The sequence below is a fragment of the Pelobates fuscus genome, chromosome 4 (genome assembly GCF_036172605.1).
Source record: "Pelobates fuscus isolate aPelFus1 chromosome 4, aPelFus1.pri, whole genome shotgun sequence".
NCBI lineage: Eukaryota > Metazoa > Chordata > Amphibia > Anura > Pelobatidae > Pelobates > Pelobates fuscus.
The window spans coordinates 31,121,781-31,144,626 of record NC_086320.1 but is presented as its reverse complement, the minus strand read 5'-3'; the positions used below and the strand labels follow the sequence as shown (position 1 = coordinate 31,144,626).

At 38.6% G+C, this 22,846-nt stretch overlaps 1 protein-coding gene across 2 annotated transcripts in view; it reads right to left on the bottom strand.

Moving 5' to 3' along the window:
- Positions 1 to 266: 266 nt before the first annotated feature.
- Positions 267 to 22,846, bottom strand: part of OC90 (otoconin 90) — a 125,686-nt gene continuing 103,106 nt past the window's right edge. For both annotated transcript variants that reach the window (XM_063451051.1, XM_063451050.1), the window contains 7 exons: positions 16,372 to 16,416; positions 14,454 to 14,489; positions 8,900 to 8,932; positions 6,803 to 6,901; positions 6,480 to 6,654; positions 2,806 to 2,912; positions 267 to 1,133 (listed from right to left, as the gene is read on the bottom strand). In XM_063451051.1, coding sequence (XP_063307121.1) covers positions 799 to 1,133; positions 2,806 to 2,912; positions 6,480 to 6,654; positions 6,803 to 6,901; positions 8,900 to 8,932; positions 14,454 to 14,489; positions 16,372 to 16,416 — 830 coding nt within the window. In that variant the 3' untranslated portion in view covers positions 267 to 798. The remainder of the gene's footprint in view (positions 1,134 to 2,805; positions 2,913 to 6,479; positions 6,655 to 6,802; positions 6,902 to 8,899; positions 8,933 to 14,453; positions 14,490 to 16,371; positions 16,417 to 22,846) is intronic.

Here is a 22,846-nt window from a genome sequence, read left to right as displayed (position 1 = left end):
AGAAATTTTCTCTGTTTTTTCTCTTGGTTTTGTTATTTTTGTTTTTTAAAGGGCGGACATAAATCTAATCAAGTAAAGGGAAACATAATTAATATTCAGATATATTGAGTGTTTCTTTATTTTTTTTTATTTTTTTTATTTTTTTACAATTTTACAGCCGCTTTTATCTAGATATGGTCATTGTATTAGCTCTGTGAGAATGCTAAGGATTATTTATCATACTATTTTATTTTTGTTTTGAATTTACAAATTTGTCTTTTTTTTTCTTTCTCAGGAATAAACTAGCATATAAATGTCAGCAATGGGTCATTGGACAGATATGTAAGCTAGTCCTATAAATCTCAGAGAGCATGTACCACCCTCCTAGAATACATTTTATAAATCCGCAAATCATAAGTTCTAGCCAAGTGAGAGCTGTTTTTTTTTTTTATTTTAAGAACATCAACTACCCTCATCACTAACACACTTTACTCAAATTAATAGCTACAAGAGCAATGTAGTAATGCATTCAATCACAAATGCCTATATCTTATGCAGAGAGACTGCAAATTGTTTGAAATGATAGGTTAATAATACCACTGTGTGTACTGTCCGTACGTGTTCACTGTGGTCTGTAATGTTAGTTTATAGAAGCTAGTTACAGCCATCACTCAAGTCAATACTATATCAGGTCTGTTCGCACTCTGGTGAGATAATACATTGCCAGTGCGTGGACGTCACAATCATACATCTTCCTTTATATAAGTATTGATCTAAAAAGTAAGAAATTGTATATTTTATGCACAATATTTTCATTTTCTAGTTTCCAACAAATGTGGAACGTGGCCGTCTTGCACGCGGCAGTGGTGATCCAGAATTTGGCCTCGGTCCATGTCCTGCCCTCACAACGTCCCTCATCGGACTATGTTCCTCACTGCTCTCTTCTGAGCTTGAGCTTGAGCTGTCCGACTTTTCTGGGATAGCCCGGTCTGGTGTATCATCTGCATCTCCACTCCGGCACAGAACCATCTCATTCCGGCACTGACTCATGTGCAGTAAATGGACTGACTCATTGAATGGAGCAGCTGCCATGCATTCTGCGGCTGCCTTATCACAAGCACAAAGTAGCTTGTCACAGATACCCCATCCTATACCTGAAAAAAAGACCACATAATAACACTTCTTATTATGTAGGGATGAAATAAAAAGCAGAAATACCTAAATACATACACACGCACATTCTCACTCTTGATACTGTACCAATGCTGGTCTATTGTCACCAACTGGAGATTTCAATTCGAAATCTCCATATAGTGATTTCATTATTTGTCTTTTTTCATATAGTTCATTATTAAATATGATTAAAAACAAGATTGTCATTTATTTTGCTATTAAAACACTTTCTAAGTAAATATTTGCTGTTATGTTAAAGGGTAACTGTCAGTGTAATAATTATGGTGCAAATAATCTAAGAGTGTGTCCATGTTTTTTGAGAAATTGTTGGGGAACAGTTTTACAAAAACAAAGTCTCTCCTTGGTAATCGGACTTTACCCTCCTCACATGTGTTGATAAGGTAGAATTTAGACTTCCACAAATTTAGTGACAATTCAATTCACCCTGTACGGCAGTGATGGGCATAGAGTAAACTCAGACTCTTTGCACCATAACCCCTGCATTGAGTTAAGTTTCTTGTTTTATCCTCATGCCATCAGCACCCAAAATTGGATCATCTCCTCGTCTCAAAAATGTAGTAAAATAGAAGCATGTCAGTAGCATTTCTCTTGAAAGGAGAGGCCTATTTGTAGTTTGTGTCCACCATTTTATGTTTTGGAGGTAGATGTTGTGGATAGGGATATAAAAAAATCCCACCGCAAAATGCATGACTTATTGACTGCTCCTGCTAACAACTTCCGCTGTTCAACCAGATTAGGTTTACACCAATAGTCACATCACGATTGAGAAAGCATGACACATGCGAATTCTCCATGGCAAGGTGTTTAAAAATTAACAGCAAAAGTGTGTACTTTTATAGATGTTCCAGCTCATCCCTAGTTGGTGGACCTTGAAGGGCATTAGAGAAGTAAGAGTTATCGGGAATGGATGCATTAACACTTTGAGAACGTGATTGACTTTAATGTTCAAAGTAGGGTTGGCTGCTGAGTTTACCTGTATATAGTATGAAGCTGCAGTTACTGGACTTACACCATAGTTATAGTAATTATAAGACAGAATTAAAGAGATATTCCACTGTTCCCCCACCCCCTAAAAAAAGTGTATCAAAGCCCATTTGTGTCTGTTGGCTCCAGGATCCCTCAGCTCTGCCTCTTTTATATTGTTATAAATAAGTCAGAGAGAATGTGTTTGAAAATTAGTTTGCCTAACAAATCACAGTATGGTGCCCATGTAAACATCCTTCCAATGAGGTCACATACATTTCATCCAATGCTGTATTCATTCCTGTTTACTCCAGCCAGGGCATGTTTCACTATTTTTTTTAAATATCCAAACTTACTCCAGATGTTGCTGAACTACAACTCCCATAATTCTCTGGCTATCTATTTCATTCAGAGAATCATGGGAGTTGTAATTCAGCAACATCTGGAGATCCAGAGTTTGGGGAACCCTGATCTAAATCATTGTGTCAAAATATAGCAATATATACATACTTATATAATATAGAATTATAATATAATAATTCCCATTATTTTATAATTATAATATAATTCCAGTTATTTAGGGAGCTGTGGTATTCCAGCCATGACAAACCTTCTCTACACATAAATATTTTGTACGTTCCAGGATAGAACGTTGTTAAATATACTCACATGTTGGTTTGTTGTCCATACATAAGACCTCTGACCTCACGCTTCTCTCTGACTTGCAGCCCAGCTTCTTCAGATGCTCAATACAGCAATGATGTGAGAAGCAGCAGCTGAGATAAAATTGGAGACACGTATTTAGATTTCTGACGGAGGACGCGGATTAGAAAACATACATAGCAAGTGTACATTCCATTAGTGAATATCAAATTATATGTTTTCACATCTACACTCAGTGAGGCCAGAGACGTGCCCAGGTCAGGGGTAGACAACCTTCGGCTTGCAAGATGTTGGGGATTACATGTTCTCTGATGCTTTGCCAGCATTATGCCTGTAAGAGCATTATGGGAGATGAAGTCCACAAAAAGAGTTATCTGGTACCCAGGGCCGAAACGTACGTTGGCACCCCCACCAACTATATTATAGATTTGTTTTGCAATCTCTCTGCAATTCTCCAAACACCCTTATGTTAGGGAAATTACAAACCTCCCCATTTTATTTATATACACACACACACACCTACTCACTTCATACACACACCTACTCACATTTATAAATACACATTCACACACACACCTACTCATATTCATAAACACACACCTACTCACGTTCACACACACACACACACACACCTACTCACATACACACACATTCATACTCAAATTCATAGACACACACATGCACATTCACAAGTGCACTCACATTCATGTACAGACATGTGCACATTCACACATGCACTCACTTTCATATATACTCACATATATCCATAAATTCACAAACACACACACATACATTCATACATTCACTCACACATTATTTTTTTTTCTATAGATCTTTATCCCTGGTGTCCAGTGATTTGCTGCTGGGATCAGTGTGTACAGTGAATGTACAGCTTACTGCAGCTCTATACTTAAAGCCTGGGTTAAGGTGATGTTACATGCTGGCTCCCGAGAGTAGTACAGGGTGACGAGGGAGCTGTGCATCCAGAGCACAGACTGATTCCAGAAACTGCCCTGCAACCCCCGAGCTCTGGATAATAGAATCTGCAGAACAGGCACTTGCTGCCCCAGAGCCACTTCCCATAGGCAGGTGCCGGCTGTGGCCAACATCTAGCTCTCCTGGTGTTGTAGCATCCTTGATGCTATATCAGTGGAGGGTTCAGCGTACATCTAGCTCTATAGGTATCCCGCCTTCCTTGATGCTATATCAGTGGAGGGCTCAGTCTATATCTAACTCTATAGGTATCGCACCTTCCTAGATGCTATATCAGTGGAGGGTTGGTGTAGCAGCTTCTTGATGCTATATCAGTGGAGGGTTCAGCATACATCTAACTCTATAGGTATCGCACCTTCCTTGATGCTATATCAGTGGAGGGCTCAGTCTACATCAAGCTCTCCTGGTGTAGCAGCTTCTTGAAGTTCAGCGTACATCTAGCTCTATAGGTATCACACCTTCCTAGATCAGTGGAGGGCTCAGTCTACATCTAGCTCTCCTGGTGTAACACCTTCGTTGATGCTACAGTTGCAAGAAAAAGTATGTGAACTCTATGGAATGATATGGATTTCTGCACAAATTGGTCATAAAATGTGATCTGATCATCATCTAAGTCACAACAATTGACAATCACAGTCTGCTTAAACTAATAACACACAAAGAATGAAATGTTGCCATGTTTTTATTGAACACACCATGTAAACATTCACAGTGCAGGTGGAAAAAGTATGTGAACCCTTGGATTTAATAACTGGTTGAACCTCCTTTGGCAGCAATAACTTCAACCAAACGTTTCCTGTAGTTGCAGATCAGACGTGCACAACGGTCAGGAGTAATTCTTGACCATTCCTCTTTACAGAACAGTTTCAGTTCAGCAATATTCTTTGGATGTCTGGTATGAATCGTTTTCTTGAGGTCATGCCACAGCATCTCAATCGGGTTGAGGTCAGGACTCTGACTGGACCACTTCAGAAGCCGTATTTTCTTCTGTTTAAGCCATTCTGTTGTTGATTGACTTCTATGCTTTGGGTCATTGTCCTGTTGCAACACCCATTTTCTGTTGAGCTTCAGCTGGTAGACAGATGGCCTTAAGTTCTCCTGCAAAATGTCTTGATAAACTTGGGAATTCAATTTTCCTTCGCTGATAGCAATCCATCCAGGCCCTGACGCAGCAAAGCAGCCCCAAACCATGATGCCCCCACCACCATACTTCACAGTTGGGATGAGTTTTTGATGTTGGTGTGCTGTGCCTCTTTTTCGACACACATAGTGTTGTGTGTTTCTTCCAAACAACTCAACTTTGGTTTCATCTGTCCACAGAATATTTTGCCAGTACTGCTGTGGAACATCCAGGTGCTCTTGTGCAAACTGTAAACGTGCAGCAATGTTTTGTTTGGACAGCAGTGGCTTCCTCTGTTGTATCCTCCCATGAAATCCATTCTTGTTTAGTGTTTTACGTATTGTAGATTCGCTAACAGGGATGTCAGCATTTGCCAGTGACGTTTGTAAGTCTTTAGCTGACACTCTAGGATTCTTCTTCACCTCATTGAGCAGTCTGCACTGTGCTCTTGCAGTCATCTTTACAGGACGTACACTCCTAGGGAGAGTAGCAGCAGTGCTGAACTTTCTCCATTTATAGACAATTTGTCTTACCGTGGACTGATGAACAGCAAGGCTTTTGGAGATACTTTTATAACCCTTTCCAGCTTAATGCAAGTCAACAATTCTTAATCGTAGGTCTTCTGAGAGCTCTTTTGTGCGAGGCATCATTCACATCAGGCAATGCTTCTTGTGAAAAGCAAACCCAGAACTGGTGTGTGTTTTTTATAGGGCAGGGCAGCTGTAACCAACACCTCTATTCTCATTTATTGGACTCCAGTTGGCTGACATCTCACTCCAATTAGCTCTGGGAGATGGCATTAGTCTAGGGGTTCACATACTTTTTCCACCTGCACTGTTAATGTTTACATTGTGTGTTCAATAAAAATATGGCAACATTTCATTCTTTGTGTGTTATTAGTTTAAGCAGACTGTGATTGTCTATTGTTGTGACTTAGATGATGATCAGATCACATTTTATGACCAATTTGTGCAGAAATCCATATCATTCCAAAGGGTTCACATACTTGCAACTGTATATCAGTGGAGGGCTCAGTCTACATCTAGCTCTACTGATGTTGTACCTTCCTTGATGTTATATCAATCTATATCTAGCTCTCCTAGTTTCACACCTTCGTTGATGCTATATCAGTGGATGGCTCATTCTACATCTAGCTCTAAAGGGATCGCACTTTCTTTGAAGTTATATCAGTGGAGGATTCAGTCTACATTTAGCTCTCCTGGTGTTGCACTTTCCTTGTTGCTATATCAGTGGAGGCTTAAGTCTACTTCTATGTCTCCTGGTGTTGTACCTTCACTGATGCTCTATCAGTGAAAGGTTCAGCCTACATCTAACTCTACTGGCATTGCACCTCCCTTGTTGCTATTCCAATGGAAGTCTTGGCCTACATTACACGTCCCATGTTGCCAGTGGCTGGTCCAGCTATCATGTTGGCTGTTGTACATCCTTCATATACATACCACTCTCAGGACATTATTAAACAACAAGATACATTAATATTGGCTTTTTGCTTGTGTGGTTAAAAATAATTCATCATTTAAAAGTTTTATAGTGTTACACATGATACCTATCCAATATATCGATTGGGCTTCCTCTTCCTTCCTGACCACAATGACAGCCATAAGATTCAAATTCTTCAGGACATCGACCGGTCAAACAAAACAACATTTCTCCAAGAAGTGGAAGCTCAGTCTTCACATTTCCATCTTCTGTCATCTGATTGAAGTGATACCTATCACATACTAAAAACATAAAATATTGAACTGTATGGAAACATATATTTTAATGATTCCCCATAATAACAGCATATTGACTATACTATCGGCTGTTTTCGAACAATATTTTTCTTTAATTCCGGCAGGACGTGGGACGGGGTATAGTTCCACTCACCTCGTTCTAATGATTCTTGAAGATCACTTTCAGTCACAGTGGTTAGAGGAAATGCGGCTGAATTAACTGTGCTCTCATCTGCCATTTTAAATCCTGCTCCTTGAGAATATATTTGTGTTAGACATCATCTTAGTGCATCTTAGAATGTATTTTAACTCATTATCCTATCAACATAATATTTGTATCAATTCAGAGGAAAAAATAAATAAAAATGTATATAAAATCCTCTCTAATCTCATGTGATTTGGCTCCATTTATATTTATAAATTATACATTCCTTGTAAATACTTTGAAACAATTTACCAGCTCCTCGCTGCACTTTGCTCCGTGCTTCCAGGGTAAAGAAATAACATGTCCAAAGCAATATGTATCAAACGGTCATATGCTTATTGCAAAACACACTCACACAGCAGGGGGAGATGGACAGACTAATATCGCATACATTTTATTCTTACACAGAGCATTTCCAACCAGACAGAAACGTGTTACCCCATCAAGAGATATAACATTACAGATGTCATTAATATGAGATAATGAATGTCTGCACGGTTTACAATTTGAAGTCCTCTACTTCTAGCCAGTCAATAAAAGTTACTCACCACGGCAAGCCATAGCATACTCACCAGAGGTGAATTTGTACTTGCCAGGACTAAAAAGTCACTTCCCAATGGCTAGTGGCAAATGGAAATTGGGAGCGGTGGTGTCTGTACTGATTAGTTAGACACTGAGCAGAGCCCATTGGACTTATTCGGCACTCAACTCTCTAATAATTGGTGGGAGGTAAAGGAGATAGTTCTCTCCCTCTTAATAAACGTAATAAACTAAACCCATATTACCACTATTAACGAGGTTAATGGTAATGACAGGTAATGACAGAGAAGCAACAGGCTGCTCAATTGTTTGTTGACTACCCCATGGAGGAGAATAGGAGGGATGGCAGGCAGTGCCTTTACAGATTAGCTACTGTGTCCCATCGTGGGGACTATATAAACTCTGCCATTCTCTATGGCCGCTATTTCAGTAACTGATGGCCTCCATTTTCCCCAGAGTTGCTACACCTTGGGCTCAGATTATATGTGGTTTTGCTGGTTTTGCTGTTGGAAGTTATGGAACTGTCTGTTTGTGTATGTTTGTATGTCTGACACCACTTGACATTTACTTGTTATCCCTTATGTTTAAGTCCCCTAGTGCCCATTATAGATGCATGGTGTGTATAATTGTTTATTGCTACATGTTATGTGTGCTCCTGTCCTGTTGAACTAGGTGGATTTAGCTGTGGAGCCTGTACAGACTTGTAATTTGCATACTGTGAATTCTGTCGACAGGCGAGATATGTTCTGTTAATTATTGTCTTCCCCCACTACTTTATACATGTTATTATAAGTTTCTGTATGTTTTTCATTATGACATTGTTATTTGGAATATATTTAGTTGTCACAGCAAGTTGAATGTAATGAGCATATGGGCTAGTCCCAAGTAAAAAATAAAGCTGAGTGTGTTAGTTCCTTTTGGAACTGTGTGTCCTGTGTGGATTTGTTCAGGGATCCCAGTGAGAGAGTCTTTAAACCTGTTAGCTGGCTGCTTGGTCCCTGTGACCCGAGACAAGAGAGAGCTAGGCCCTCACCGCTATTATAAGAGGATGCATTAAAAGTAGAATGAAAGACTGCACATTATTGGTCAGTTAGAGCTTTCTCTTCTCTGATTGGTTAACACACAGGAAAAGGCATTCTAATACACTGACTTAATGCTTTTGTGGCAGTACATATTAACAGTTTAAAAAATGTATTTTGCAGGCAAATTATATGTACTTTTAAAAATACATTGCAGAACACATTCTGTGCAATTCAGAATTGCTGCCAGCTTAATACGTTGAAAGGCAATCACTGTTTTTATAAACAATAATTACGTTGTTATTAACATGTATTTATATATTGCAGTTTAGGTAACTTAATATGGTTGACAGCTGTAGATGTTGATAACTAAACCTCAGCTACTTTTAAAGTAGTATGTAGGGTAACAACAATCAGAGGGGGAGAGCAACAGGCTTTGGTCCTCTTTTAGTAAGAAACCCCTGTTAACTAATTTTGTTTTACTTACTGGTTGGAGTCATGTTGAGTTTGCGGGTGGTGGCTAAAAGAAACCACAAACAATTTTGAAACCAAAATTAGTAAAGTATCTCAGAGTAAAGTAAAGTAGAGTAAAGTATCTCAGAGTACAGTAAAGTAGAGTAAATTATCTCAGAGTAAAGTAAAGTAGAGTAAAGTATCTCAGAGTACAGTAAAGTAGAGTAAAGTATCTCAGAGTAAAGTAGAGTAGAGTAAAGTATCTCAGAGTAACGTAAGGAGTAGAGTAAAGTATCTCAGAGTAAAGTATAGTAGAGTAAAGTATCTCAGAGTAACGTAAAGTAAAGTAAAGTATCTCAGAGTAACGTAAAGTAGAGTAAAGTATCTCAGAGTAACATAAAGTAGAGTAAAGTATCTCAGAGTAAGGTAAAGTATCTCAGAGTAACGTAAAGTAGAGTAAAGTATCTCAGAGTAACGTAAAGTAAAGTAAAGTATCTCAGAGTAACGTAAAGTAGAGTAAAGTATCTCAGAGTAACGTAAAGTAAAGTATCTCAGAGTAACATAAAGTAGAGTAAAGTATCTCAGAGTAAAGTAAAGTAAAGTAGAGTAAAGTATCTCAGAGCAACGTAAAGTAAAGTATCTCAGAGTAAAGTATAGTAGAGTAAAGTATCTCAGAGCAACGTAAAGTAGAGTAAATTATCTCAGAGTAACGTAAAGTAGAGTAAAGTATCTCAGAGTAACGTAAAGTAGAGTAAAGTATCTCAAAGTAAAGTAAAGTATCTCAGAGTAAGGTAAAGTATCTCAGAGTAACATAAAGTAGAGTAAAGTATCTCAGAGTAACATAAAGTAGAGTAAAGTATCTCAGAGTAAAGTATAGTAGAGTAAAGTATCTCAGAGTAACGTAAAGTAAAGTATCTCAGAGTAAAGTAACGTAAAGTATCTCAGAGTAACATAAAGTAGAGTAAAGTATCTCAGAGTAAAGTAAAGTAGAGTAAAGTATCTCAGAGCAACGTAAAGTAAAGTATCTCAGAGTAAAGTATAGTAGAGTAAAGTATCTCAGAGTAATGTAGAGTAAAGTATCTTAGAGTATAGTATAGTAGAGAAAAGTATCTCAGAGTAATGTAAAGTAAAGTTTCTCAGAGTAAAGTAAAGTATCTCAGAGAAAAGTATAGTAGAGTAAAGTATCTCAGAGTAACGTAAAGTAGAGTAAAGTATCTTAGAGTAAAGTATAGTAGAGAAAAGTATCTCAGAGTAATGTAAAGTAAAGTATCTCAGAGTAAAGTAAAGTATCTCAGAGTAACGTAAAGTAGAGTAAAGTATCTCAGAGTAAAGTATAGTAGAGTAAAGTATCTCAGAGTAAAGTAAAGTAAAGTATCTCAGAGCAACGTAAAGTAAAGTACCTCAGAGTAAAGTATAGTAGAGTAAAGTATCTCAGAGTAACGTAAAGTAGAGTAAAGTATCTCAGAGTAAAGTATAGTAGAGTAAAGTATCTCAGAGTAACGTAAAGTAAAGTATCTCAGAGTAAAGTAATGTATCTCAGAGTAACGTAAAGTAGAGTAAAGTATCTCAGAGTAATGTAAAGTAGAGTAAAGTATCTCAGAGTAAAGTATAGTAGAGTAAAGTATCTCAGAGTAACGTAAAGTAGAGTAAAATATCTCAGAGTAAAGTATAGTAGAGTAAAGTATCTCAGAGCAACTTAAGTATCTCAGAGTAAAGTATAGTAGAGTAAAGTATCTCAGAGTAAAGTAAAGTAGAGTGAAGTATCTCAGAGCAACGTAAAGTAAAGTATCTCAGAGTAAAGTATAGTAGAGTACAGTATCTCAGAGTAATGTAAAGTAAAGTATCTCAGAGTAAAGTAAAGTATCTCAGAGTAACACAAAGTATAGTAAAGTATCTCAGAGCAATGTAAAGTAGAGTAAAGTATCTCAGAGTAAAGTATAGTAGAGTAACGTAAAGTAGAGTAAAGTATCTCAGAGTAAAGTAAAGTAGAGTGAAGTATCTCAGAGCAACGTAAAGTAAAGTATCTCAGAGTAAAGTATAGTAGAGTAAAGTATCTCAGAGTAATGTAAAGTAAAGTATCTCAGAGTAAAGTATAGTAGAGTAAAGTATCTCAGAGTAACGTAAAGTAGAGTAAAGTATCTCAAAGTAAAGTAAAGTATCTCAGAGTAATGTAAAGTAGAGTAAAGTATCTCATAGTAAAGTATAGTAGAGTAAAGTATCTCAGAGTAACGTAAAGTAGAGTAAAATATCTCAGAGTAAAGTATAGTAGAGTAAAGTATCTCAGAGCAACGTAAAGTAAAGTATCTCAGAGTAAAGTATAGTAGAGTACAGTATCTCAGAGTAATGTAAAGTAAAGTATCTCAGAGTAAAGTAAAGTAGAGTAAAGTATCTCAGAGCAATGTAAAGTAGAGTAAAGTATCTCAGAGTAAAGTATAGTAGAGTAAAGTATCTCAGAGTAAAGTATAGTAGATTAAAGTATCTCAGAGTAACGTAAAGTAAAGTATCTCAGAGTAAAGTATAGTAGAGTAAAGTATCTCAGAGTAACGTAAAGTAGAGTAAAGTATCTCAGAGTAAAGTAAAGTAGAGTGAAGTATCTCAGAGCAACGTAAAGTATCTCAGAGTAAAGTATAGTAGAGTAAAGTATCTCAGAGTAAAGTAAAGTAGAGTGAAGTATCTCAGAGCAACGTAAAGTAAAGTATCTCAGAGTAAAGTGTAGTAGAGTACAGTATCTCAGAGTAATGTAAAGTAAAGTATCTCAGAGTAAAGTAAAGTATCTCAGAGTAACAAAAAGTATAGTAAAGTATCTCAGAGCAATGTAAAGTAGAGTAAAGTATCTCAGAGTAAAGTATAGTAGAGTAAAGTATCTCAGAGTAACGCAAAGTAGAGTAAAGTATCTCAAAGTAAAGTAAAGTAACTCAGAGTAATGTAAAGTAGAGTACACTCTCATTAGACCCTGGCCTTATCTTATAGTTAGGATAGCCTTATGCCTATCCCACGCATGCTTAAATTCCTTTACTGTGTTAACCTCTACCACTTCAGCTGGAAGGCTATTCCATGCATCCACTACCCTCTCAGTAAAGTAATACTTCCTGATATTATTTTTAAACCTTTGTCCCTCTAATTCATGGTTCGTCAACCTGGTCCCTACCGCCCACTAGTGGGCGTTTCAGGATTCCAGGTGGGCGGTAGGGATTTCCAGGTTGATCGGGCGGCGGGTGCGAGCCGGCGGTACCCGTGCGACTGGGTACCGCCGTGACCATTTGCGGCTCCGGCCCGCCCGGTAAACCGCCGGGGCCGCCTTCCAAAGTGTCCATCGGGTGACCCATGCTGTCAGGGCCACCCGATGGATACGGATTGTAAGGGGGCCCGGTCAGCGCTGGGCGCTTTAACAGCGCGACCGGGCCCCCTGTGATGACATCAGAGCTGGGAGGAAGTGATTCCCCGGTCACTCCTCCCAGCTAAAACTGAGAGCCGCGCGGGAGGAACACCAGGGAGTCAGAGTGGGAACTCTGACTCCCATCCACCTGAGCCACCACTGGACCCCAGGGAAAGTCACCCTCCTGCACCTTAAAGGTAGGAAACAGGAGGGTGACTTAAATATAGTGTGTGTCTTTGTAGGTATGTCTTGTGTGTGTGTGTGTGTCTGTCTGTATGTATGTGTGTCTTGTCTTTGTATGTATATGTCATTGTATGTGTGTCTTGTGTGTCTGCATGTGTGTGTGTCTGTGTGTGTGCATGTCTGTGTGTGTCTGTTTGTATGTATGTGTCTTGTGTGTATGTGTGCCTGTCTGTGTCTTTGTGTGTGTATGTATGTGTGTCTTGTGTGTCTGTATGTGTGCCTGTCTGTGTCTGTATGTATGTCGTGTGTGTGTGTGTGTGTGTCGTATGTGTGTCTGTATGTGTGTCTTGTGTGTGTGTCTGTCTGTATATATATATGTGTGTGTGTGTGTGTGTGTGTCTGTATGTATGTCTTGTCTTTGTATGTATGTGTCATTGTATGTGTGTGTCTATGCATGTCTTATGTGTGTGTGCATGTCTGTTTGTATGTGTGCCTGTCTATATGTATATGTCTTGTGTGTGTGTGTGTGTCCTGTGTGTGTGTCCTGTGTGTGTGTCCTGTGTGTGTGTCCTGTGTGTGTGTCATGTGTGTGTCCTGTGTGTGTCCTGTGAGTGTCCTGTGAGTGTCCTGTGTGTGTGTCCTGTGTGTGTGTCCTGTGTGCGCGTGTACTGTGTGCGCGTGTCCTGTGTGCGCGTGTCCTGTGTGCGCGTGTCCTGTGTGCGCGTGTCCTGTGTGCGCGCGTCCTGTGTGCGCGCGTCCTGTGTGCGCGCGTCCTGTGTGCGCGCGTCCTGTGTGCGCGCGTCTTGTATGTGTGTCTTGTATGTGTGTCTTGTATGTGTGCCTGTCTGTTATAGTGGACTATAGTAAGTGGGCTACCTAGCTCAGCCTTCCTACTGGGCATTGCTATAAGGACGGTTAAAAAAGGGGAAAAAAAGGTGGGGAGGGGAATTGAGGAGGGAGAGGAGATGAGCTGACGCACAAATGAGAAATCATATTATGCGCAAACAGAGAAGTCGTCTGAATATCACTGAAAGAGACCTTCGTTTGTTCCTTACGAAAATCGAACCAGATATCAAATATTTAGTCTCGCAGTATCAACCTCAAGGATCTCATTAATCACTGGTAAAGGTAATTTCAATTTAATTCATTGTTTTCTCATTAAACGTTATAAAGTTAAAAACCTTATAAACCTGCATTAAGTAGAAATAAAAAGATAAATGTACTTACATTTATTTTTTTTAAAAACACCCTCCTTTCTTAAAAATATTCCGCATTTGCGCGAAAACTGGTGGGCGGTAAGGAAATTTTTTCAACCAAAAAGATGCATTAGTGGGCGGTAGGTAGAAAAAGGTTGACTACCCCTGCTCTAATTTAAGACTGTGTCCTCTTGTTGTGGTAGTTTTTCTTCTTTTAAATATAGTCTCCTCCTTTACTGTGTTGATTCCCTTTATGTATTTAAATGTTTCTATCATATCCCCCCTGTCTCGTCTTTCCTCCAAGCTATACATGTTAAGATCCTTTAACCTTTCCTGGTAGGTTTTATCCTGCAATCCATGAACCAGTTTAGTAGCCCTTCTCTGAACTCTCTCTAAGGTATCAATATCCTTCTGAAGATGCGGTCTCCAGTACTGCGTACAATACTCCAAGTGAGGTCTCACCAGACATGTATCTCATGCCAGAAGTCCTTACGATGACTCGGCCGAATGAATAACGCCATTATACATATAGAGTATAATTTACATGATGATCACAAGCTGAGACCTCCTATGTAGACATTGCCTTGAATCATCTAGCCCGGACTTTATTAAGAAACGTATGTTTCCTAACAGTCAGATAACGGTATTCTCAGAATACTAATGATTATGAATTGAGACAGAGTAACAGTCTATTATTTATAATTTGAAATATGTTGTTGTATATGCCAGAAATATATATATATTTTTAAATGTCTAACTTCAGCCAGGAAAGAACGTAACACGTAACAAGAAATGTTTTGCTGGATTTAAATTACATTGATGGCCATACTTACTTTCTGCTGCAGTTATAATGTCTTTACTGGAAACATCTGTAAAAATATGTATTTGCATTAGTAATCTCAATGAATCAGAGTGTTATACAATAAATGTAATATAAATAAACAAATATATATTAACCCTATGTACTCCGAAGTGATGGGCTCTAGAAATACAGATTCTGTCTAATACACAAGCAGAATAACTTGTATAAGCACACAGGTAAGGCTTTTTGTTGCAATGTTCAATGATTCTACAGTAGGTAAGAGTGTCACGGATTTCTACTGTACCCCAATTCCCCAGGACAAAGCATTCAGGGGGCAGAATTGCACAGGATTGGTCAGCTACAGCTCTCTCTCCTCTCATTGGCCAATGTATGAGCAAAGCTTTCTATTGATTTGATCTATTTAGTGATTGTGGTGTCAGTATAAGTTACTGTACCAAAAACAGACTTCCTAATGGCTAGTGCTGGTTATTTTACCAGCAGAAACAGAAGTCCATCCTTGGCTTCTCTGCTCCTACCTCATGGGAGGCCATTCAATTGCCTAGAGGCTATCTGGCTTTAACAGTATTTTTGGTGTAGATTGTCAGTTTTTAAATTCCATGTTTGAAGGGTTGACAATGCATGTATATAATGAGATGACACCACCTAACTCAGCACTAATATTTGACGGCAGGGATTAGCTGCCAATTTTGCCTACCAACCAAAGTCATTGGCCAAGAACCAGCCTGTAAACCTTTACAATGCTCTCTGGTTATTTATCTGGAAAGCCAGATAAAACCTTTACAATGCTCTCTGGTTATTTATCTGGAAAGCCAGTATTCTACTCCTGGACCACGCATTTTGGTTCTACATTTAAAATCCTGTGCCTGCTTTGTGCCCTTTCTGTTCATATTATTCCCTACTTGAATGTTGACCCAATGCCTTCTCAATTATGAGCCATTGCTTCCTGCTGTTACCTTCAGACTGAACCTGACCAAATCTTACGGTTCCCTTTATCCCAACATTATTTTTCGTTATGGTGTATAAACCCAGCTTTTTTTGTCATGTGCATATGAATGAAACACAAAAAAATAAATAAAATAGAATTAGTGCAAAAATGTCAATAAAATCTCTATGCAGTTATATACATAATGTTATATACATTAAGATAGTTACTAGAATATACAGATGGTATCTGCCATATGTGTATATTCTATTCAAGAACACTCCACTATGATACATAGAAACATAGAAACATAGAAACATAGAATGTGACGGCAGATAAGAACCATTCGGCCCATCTAGTCTGCCCAGTTTTCTAAATACTTTCATTAGTCCCTGGCCTTATCTTATAGTTAGGATAGCCTTATGCCTATCCCACGCATGCTTAAACTCCTTTACTGTGTTAACCTCTACCACTTCAGCTGGAAGGCTATTCCATGCATCCACTACCCTCTCAGTAAAGTAATACTTCCTGATATTATTTTTAAACCTTTGTCCCTCTAATTTAAGACTATGTCCTCTTGTTGTGGGAGTTTTTCTTCTTTTAAATATAGTCTCCTCCTTTACTGTGTTGATTCCCTTTATGTATTTAAATGTTTCTATCATATCCCCCCTGTTAAATAATATATGTACATGATACAGTAGGATCCAGTGTAACAAATCATAAGGGTTCAGTTACTATTTATTTAAAAATCTAATTAATAACAATGAATAAAAACACTAGCACATGCATTTTCTGTTGACATGAACTGATATTTTACATCATTAAACATACATCTGAAACATAGCTAAAGAGAAGGATACTGAAATCAAACACCTATAGAAACATTAACTACAATATGATTTGTCCAGGGATAGAATGCACTATATATATTTCTGTGGATATAACATATTATTCTTTAATATCATAAAATATTTCATCCCCTAGAGCAATCATTTATAATACTTACCTCCAATTGCTGCTGTGCTAAGTCCAGCAGCACTTGATTCTGTGGCTGTCAGAGAGCGAAAATATTTTACATTGTTGACATGTACAATTATGAAAAACAGTATAAAGCAACATTTGTGTTAGGGGCAAAAAGACCGTATATGGAGTAAGAGATAAGTATAGGAGTAGTTAGAATATAACGGCAAGTCGGTTGTGCCGGAACCGACGATGTGGTAGGGCCTGTAAATAAAAAGAGGGCCCACCCAAGGGTAAAGGGAGAGAAAATGAAAATTTTAGTTATGAAAAAAGGTCTATAAATTTAAATCTCTTTAGTTTGGAAAAATGGTACTTCCGAATAGATATGATAACATTATACAGGCGCCCATAACAGGGCCCATACAAACATTGTCTGGAAATCTAAACAGGACTGCACATAAAACACAAGGTCATGCATTTAGACTGGAAGAAAGGAGATTTAGTCTAAGGCAAATTAAATGTTTTTTCTTTACAGTAAGAACAATAAGGATGTAGAATTATCTGACTGAATATGTGGTTTTACCACACACAGGGGGCTCCTGCAGGGTCTAGTAGGTTTTTAACAGAGCAGGAGAGAATACATTCTAAATCAAACAGACTGTGCAATAAAGGAAGTATAAACATTAGATGACTCTTTACAGGAAGTGTTTAGGAAGGCTGTGTAAGTAACATGCAGGCAGGTGTGGCAAGAGCTGCATAAACAAAGTGATTTAACTCCTAAATGGCAGAGATTTGAGCAGTGAGACTGCAGGGGTGTGATCTATACACCAAACTTGCTTCATTAAGCTAAAGTTATTATAGTGACTTTAGGGTCTCTTTAATTCTAAACATGAAGCATTAAAATGTCACTGGCACATATTGTGTTCTTGGAGGTGTTATTTCTATCTCAATATTACATATGATGACAAAGAGGTGGTGCCAAAAGTAAACCTGGAGCATTTCAGAACCCTACTCGGGGCTCTAGCTCCTGTCACCCAACCCCCCTTACAACAAACCTGCCCTGAATAGCAATCTATTCATCTTCACACTAACTGTATTTGCTAGTTAATGCTATGCATAATATGTTCTTAATACATATGATGCTTACTTATTTTTATATCAAATAGTTAAAGGAACACTATAGTGTTTGGAATACAAATGTGTAACATAACAGTATCCTAGACACAATTTAGGCGACTGCCTCCATGATTAACTGTCTGATTAAAAGTTTTACTTAGCTATTTCTGCGGAAGTACCTCTAATGGCTATATAGCAACAAGGTGTGTAGGCGCTTTACAGTGGGTAAAAACACAATGAATAAAAAAAACAAACTAAGGTGTAGAACTGGTGTAAACCCTTCACCGTATAAAACAAATAAGCACAGAATAAAAGATGTATACACCTTAGACACATAAACTAGTGGTATAAATACCTATCCTTATATAACGGTTAGGCAAAGCAAATCTGAAAGGATAAAAGAACATACATAGTGCTTTCTGTTTATGTGAAATAAAAAATGATAATATAGGAGGAATAAAACTCACAAAGTATAGAGCCGTGCCAGGCTCTATATACTGCGCTTTCAGGGTGCATATACAGGCTAAATGATACTATATGCAGTTCTCCCTTCTGTGTACTGAAGATGGAGGCTCCAGTTGAATGGTACGAAAAATGTATTGGTAAGTTTAACACAAAGTTAAAAACGATAAGGGACAATAAGCAGTGTAAAAAATAATAACATAAAGTCACGGCAGAGAAGAATATAAAATAGTCCCAATAAACAATCAGCAGACACGTTTTGACTCCTCCTGGAGTCTTCCTCAGTGCTGATCAGTGCCTCCATGTCTTCGGTATATATACACACTAATGATTAATGATCCTGTACATCTAGCCTTGCACCGAGTTCCTTTTCCGGCAGGTGAATCAAGCGTCATCATGACGCACGTATGTGTCACGTCCGGTTTCGGCAATAGGGCAGAAGTGGTCCAAACGCCATCTTACTTCAGGGAAAATAAAGTCCTCAAGCAAAGTATTATATAAACAATAATGTGAAATCTGCATAATGCAGATATATTAAATTAATATTAAATTAAGACTCTCAACTGCATGAATACTGATTTTCAATAAGTGCAAATTTAGAATTAAAAATCTTCTTTAAAAAGTGATATAAAAATATATAAAAGATATATATAAAAATTATAAATAACCCCAGAAGAATTTTAAAGAAAATGAACTCATTCGAAATCAATGTTAGGGCCCTTTGGAGCTAAGGTGTCTAAAGTGAAGATCCATCTTGTTTCTATTTTCCCAAGTTCTTTAAAATTATCTTCTCCTCTCCAATTTGGAGTTTTTTTTATAAAATAGCCATGAAATTTAAAAGTGATGGATCTTTATTGTGAAATTTTGCAAAATGTGCAGATACACTATGTTTTTCATACTTATGACACACAAGACGTTAACCCTACACATATGATCCCATCACATTGGGGAAGCAAGGCATATATTTGTATGATGATGTATCTGTGATGGTCAGATCCAGGGATTCCAGGTAAATCAGGAACTGACCATCCCTTGGTTGGGTTGGCATTTGGAATATGTAGAGATGTTTATTTGTGCAGGTACCCATACAGAAGGGATTTTGTCCCAAACAAATGGGTGAGCACTCTCAGGCTCCTGGTACCAGCACCTCTGAACTACCAGAGACAATTGATATGAGTAGTTGCGTTGCATATAGACTGTTGCATATATGTTCAAATGGTTCAGGGCACATGACAAACCATGTGTCCCAATACAACTTACAAATATGTACTCACCATCTGTACACACCAATGCATTTTCAACACTCCTGAATCATCACCCTTCCAGACTTGTAGTAGATTTACTGAAGCTCTGGAGCTTCAAAGGTCTCCCATACAGGTATCATAAATACACCTTCAAGGAATATAGCATGCCCTTACTTACAGTCAGCACAACAGAACCATTGGCTGTAAACACACTCATAGCCAAGATTTGCAGAGGGGTCTTCCGATCTCCACCATTTACAGCATGGCACCAAACACAAACACATTGGTATTGTCACAAGGAAATCTTCCCTTAAACAAAGACTAACCACAGACTTATTGGCTCCACACACCTCCGCTACCCCAAGTCTCAACTCCCTCATACCCTCCGAGGAGTTTCCTTACTATACAACACCATTGATCTACCTTTACAGCTATCACTCAAGCATGGGTTGAAGCTTGGTTAAGTAAGACCAATATCATCAACGATAAACGGCGACCATCTACCCTACCCACTGGCACTTACCTGGCATAAAATGGGCAATCCTTTCCCCGCTCAACTTTCGGGCTACAGATTAGCCTACTATCGATATTCGCAGATTCTCTGTGCTGGTTATGATAACATATCCAGAGGCCTTACAGTCATACACTATCAAGAAGACTTCTTGTTGATCAAAGATAAATTATTTTTCACTAGAAGCCACACGGCAGCTTAGTCTATAACAATAAAGTGATTTGCCAAAAAATTGCAAAAAAAACCCTTGTGGCTGTCAAACGGGGAAAACTAAATATATAAAATATAAATACCCCAATTCAGGAGGTGCAAGAGACTCCTCAATGTCTCTGATATCGAAAATATAAAACACTAAAAAGCACAACCTAAAAAAAGTACAAAAGGGAGACCAATAGTGCAGACTGAAAATAAAAAACAAATTCGTGTATAAAAGCTAAAAAACACACTCACAAACAAATGTAAAAAGTAGGCAGGGTATAGTTGGTCCTCTTCAAATATTTCTTCGCTTCTCAATGTAGAAACGGGTAAAAATTATGGTAGTAAAAAGGCACTTCAAATCAAACATCGATGTCTTCCATCAGAGGAACGGTTTTATCATCAGACAGTCCCAAAGACATCCGAGATGAAGAAATTGCACAGTGAAATAAATAAATAAATAGTAAAATAAAGCTTGCCACCCTACGCGTTTCGTCTATTCAGACTTCGTCAGGGGCTTGTGGCATCAAAATGCAGCTTAGTCTGGTTGACCACTTGGGCGTCCCAGTACCCCATAAAAAACAGAAGGCCCAGACACTATCATCACATTACTGGGCATACAACTTGAGTCGGCATCCATACACGCACGTTACCACAAGACAAGTAGGGAACATTCTCAACTACATCAATCACTACCTCCTTCTTAGTACTTACAACTGCAAGGAACTACAATCCCTACCAGGTTCCTTAATTTTGCTATGCCAATCATACCACAAGACCACGCTTTCACATCCAGAGTACTTTTCCCTTTTTTCCACACTTCCAACATGACGATCAGAGGATGTCCCTAGAAACCTCAGCAACAGCAGACCTGCACATGGGGGGGGAATATCTTAACCACTTGGCATGGTAAAAGCATGTTCCTTCCAGGATTGTCTGACACTTCTCCAACCAGATGGTCAGACGCGGCGTCTACCATGGGTTTGGCAGCGATCTACCGGGAACGATTGCTTTGGAGCTGTTGGCCACGGCATCCAGGTTTGAAAATGTTTTCCACCACCCCTTTGGGGGATCTACCCCATTGTAGCAGCTGCTGTGGCATGGGGTAAATCATGGTCAGGGTCATCAATCCGTTGTTACTCAGACAACTAAGCACATGTGATATCATCAACAAACGCCACTACTCATCCATAAGGTCATGATATTTCTGGGGAACTCACTTGGTTGGCAACTTATCACGTTTCTTTTACTTTCATGTACCAGGCGGGGGTATACATCCCTGACGACAATTGTCTCATTTATATTCCAGGCATGTTCATCATACGCTTCCTACAGCCGCCCATACAGTCACGGCCACTCTTTCGTTCCAGAGACAAAATCATGGATTAGACATACTCATGCAGCATAGCATGCACTATCCCACCTAGCACTTTCATCCCATACTTGTAAAACGCATAACACAGCTTTTCACCTGGCTTAAAGAATCTCATTGGAACACGACTTAGCTCAACCTGTGTCATAACAATTCTACTAGGTTTTGCTTCTTTTAGCCACCTTAAACTATCTTACACACCATTAATTATATATTTTACAGGCATTCAACAACACAGGATAACCTATGGCCAAAACTACCATAACTCCATGCTATCATACAAGACAAGAATATACTCAGGTTTTCAGGAATCCATTCCCCCACGTTCCTCTCAGAGATTACCAATAGCCATCCAACTTTTCATCCTTATCGGACCTATTAGATCTACAACCATTCAATTATACTACCAAGTCGGCCATTACCAGCCATGCACATTGCCTTTTATGCCTTTCTCAGGCCAGAGAATCCACTACCATCACCACCACTCAGACAGATCATTGTCTTCAACGATCCCACGTACGTAAACACATATATCATTACCTATTGGCTCTACCACATTCCGAAACGAGTCAACATGCACCAACAGTAGAGATAACATACTATCCTACCCACAACAAATGGTGTCCACTTTCAGTCCTAGATTCCTACCTTCAAAATCCTTCCAGGAATTAAATACTGTAATGCATTTAAGGAAATGTCTGGTTAATTTGTATATATTTGTTGACTGTATTAAATCTTTGATTATTCATTTTTGCCCTCTTTATTTACAGGCCTACCGTATCGTCGGTCTCGGCACACCACAACCGACTTGCTCCCTTTATACTATCCTTACTCCATATACGGCTATTTTCCCCTTACACAAGTGTTAAGGCCGTTTGGCCTGTATCTGTGGGAGGGGCTTAAATTAATTCACTCCCCTATATAAGGGACACCCCTTACCTGACTCATATCGCTTGAGGTCAGCATCAGAATGACCCTCCCACCCACTCCTCATTTCAACACTTTCTCTTTTCTTTCCATTTACTTTACTTTCTTACTCCTTGGTGGGCCCTCTTTATTTACAGGCCTACCGTATCGTCGGTCTCGGCACACCACAACCGACTTGCTCCCTTTATACTATCCTACGCTTATGCTGGATCCTTACTCCATATACAGCTATTTGCCCCTTACACAAATTTTTATATTACTTTTTAAAGAAGATTTTTAATTCTAAATTTGCACTTATTGAAATTCAGTATTCATGCAATTGAGAGTCTTAATTTAATATTAATTTAATATATCTGCATTATGCAGATTTCACATTATTGTTTATATAATACTTTGCTTGAGGACTTTATTTTCCCTGAAGTAAGATGGCGTTTGGACCACTTCTGCCCTATTGCCGGACTCACCCAAAAACATACGTGTGCCATGATGACGCTTGATTCACCTGCCGGAAAAGGAAGTCGGAACAAGGCCAGGTGTACAGGATCATTAATCATTAGTGTGTATATATACCGAAGACTTGGAGGCACTGATCAGCACTGAGGAAGACTCCAGGAGGAGTCGAAACGCGTCTGCTGATTGTTTATTGGGACTATTTTATATTCTTTTCTGCGGTGACTTTATGTTATTATTTTTC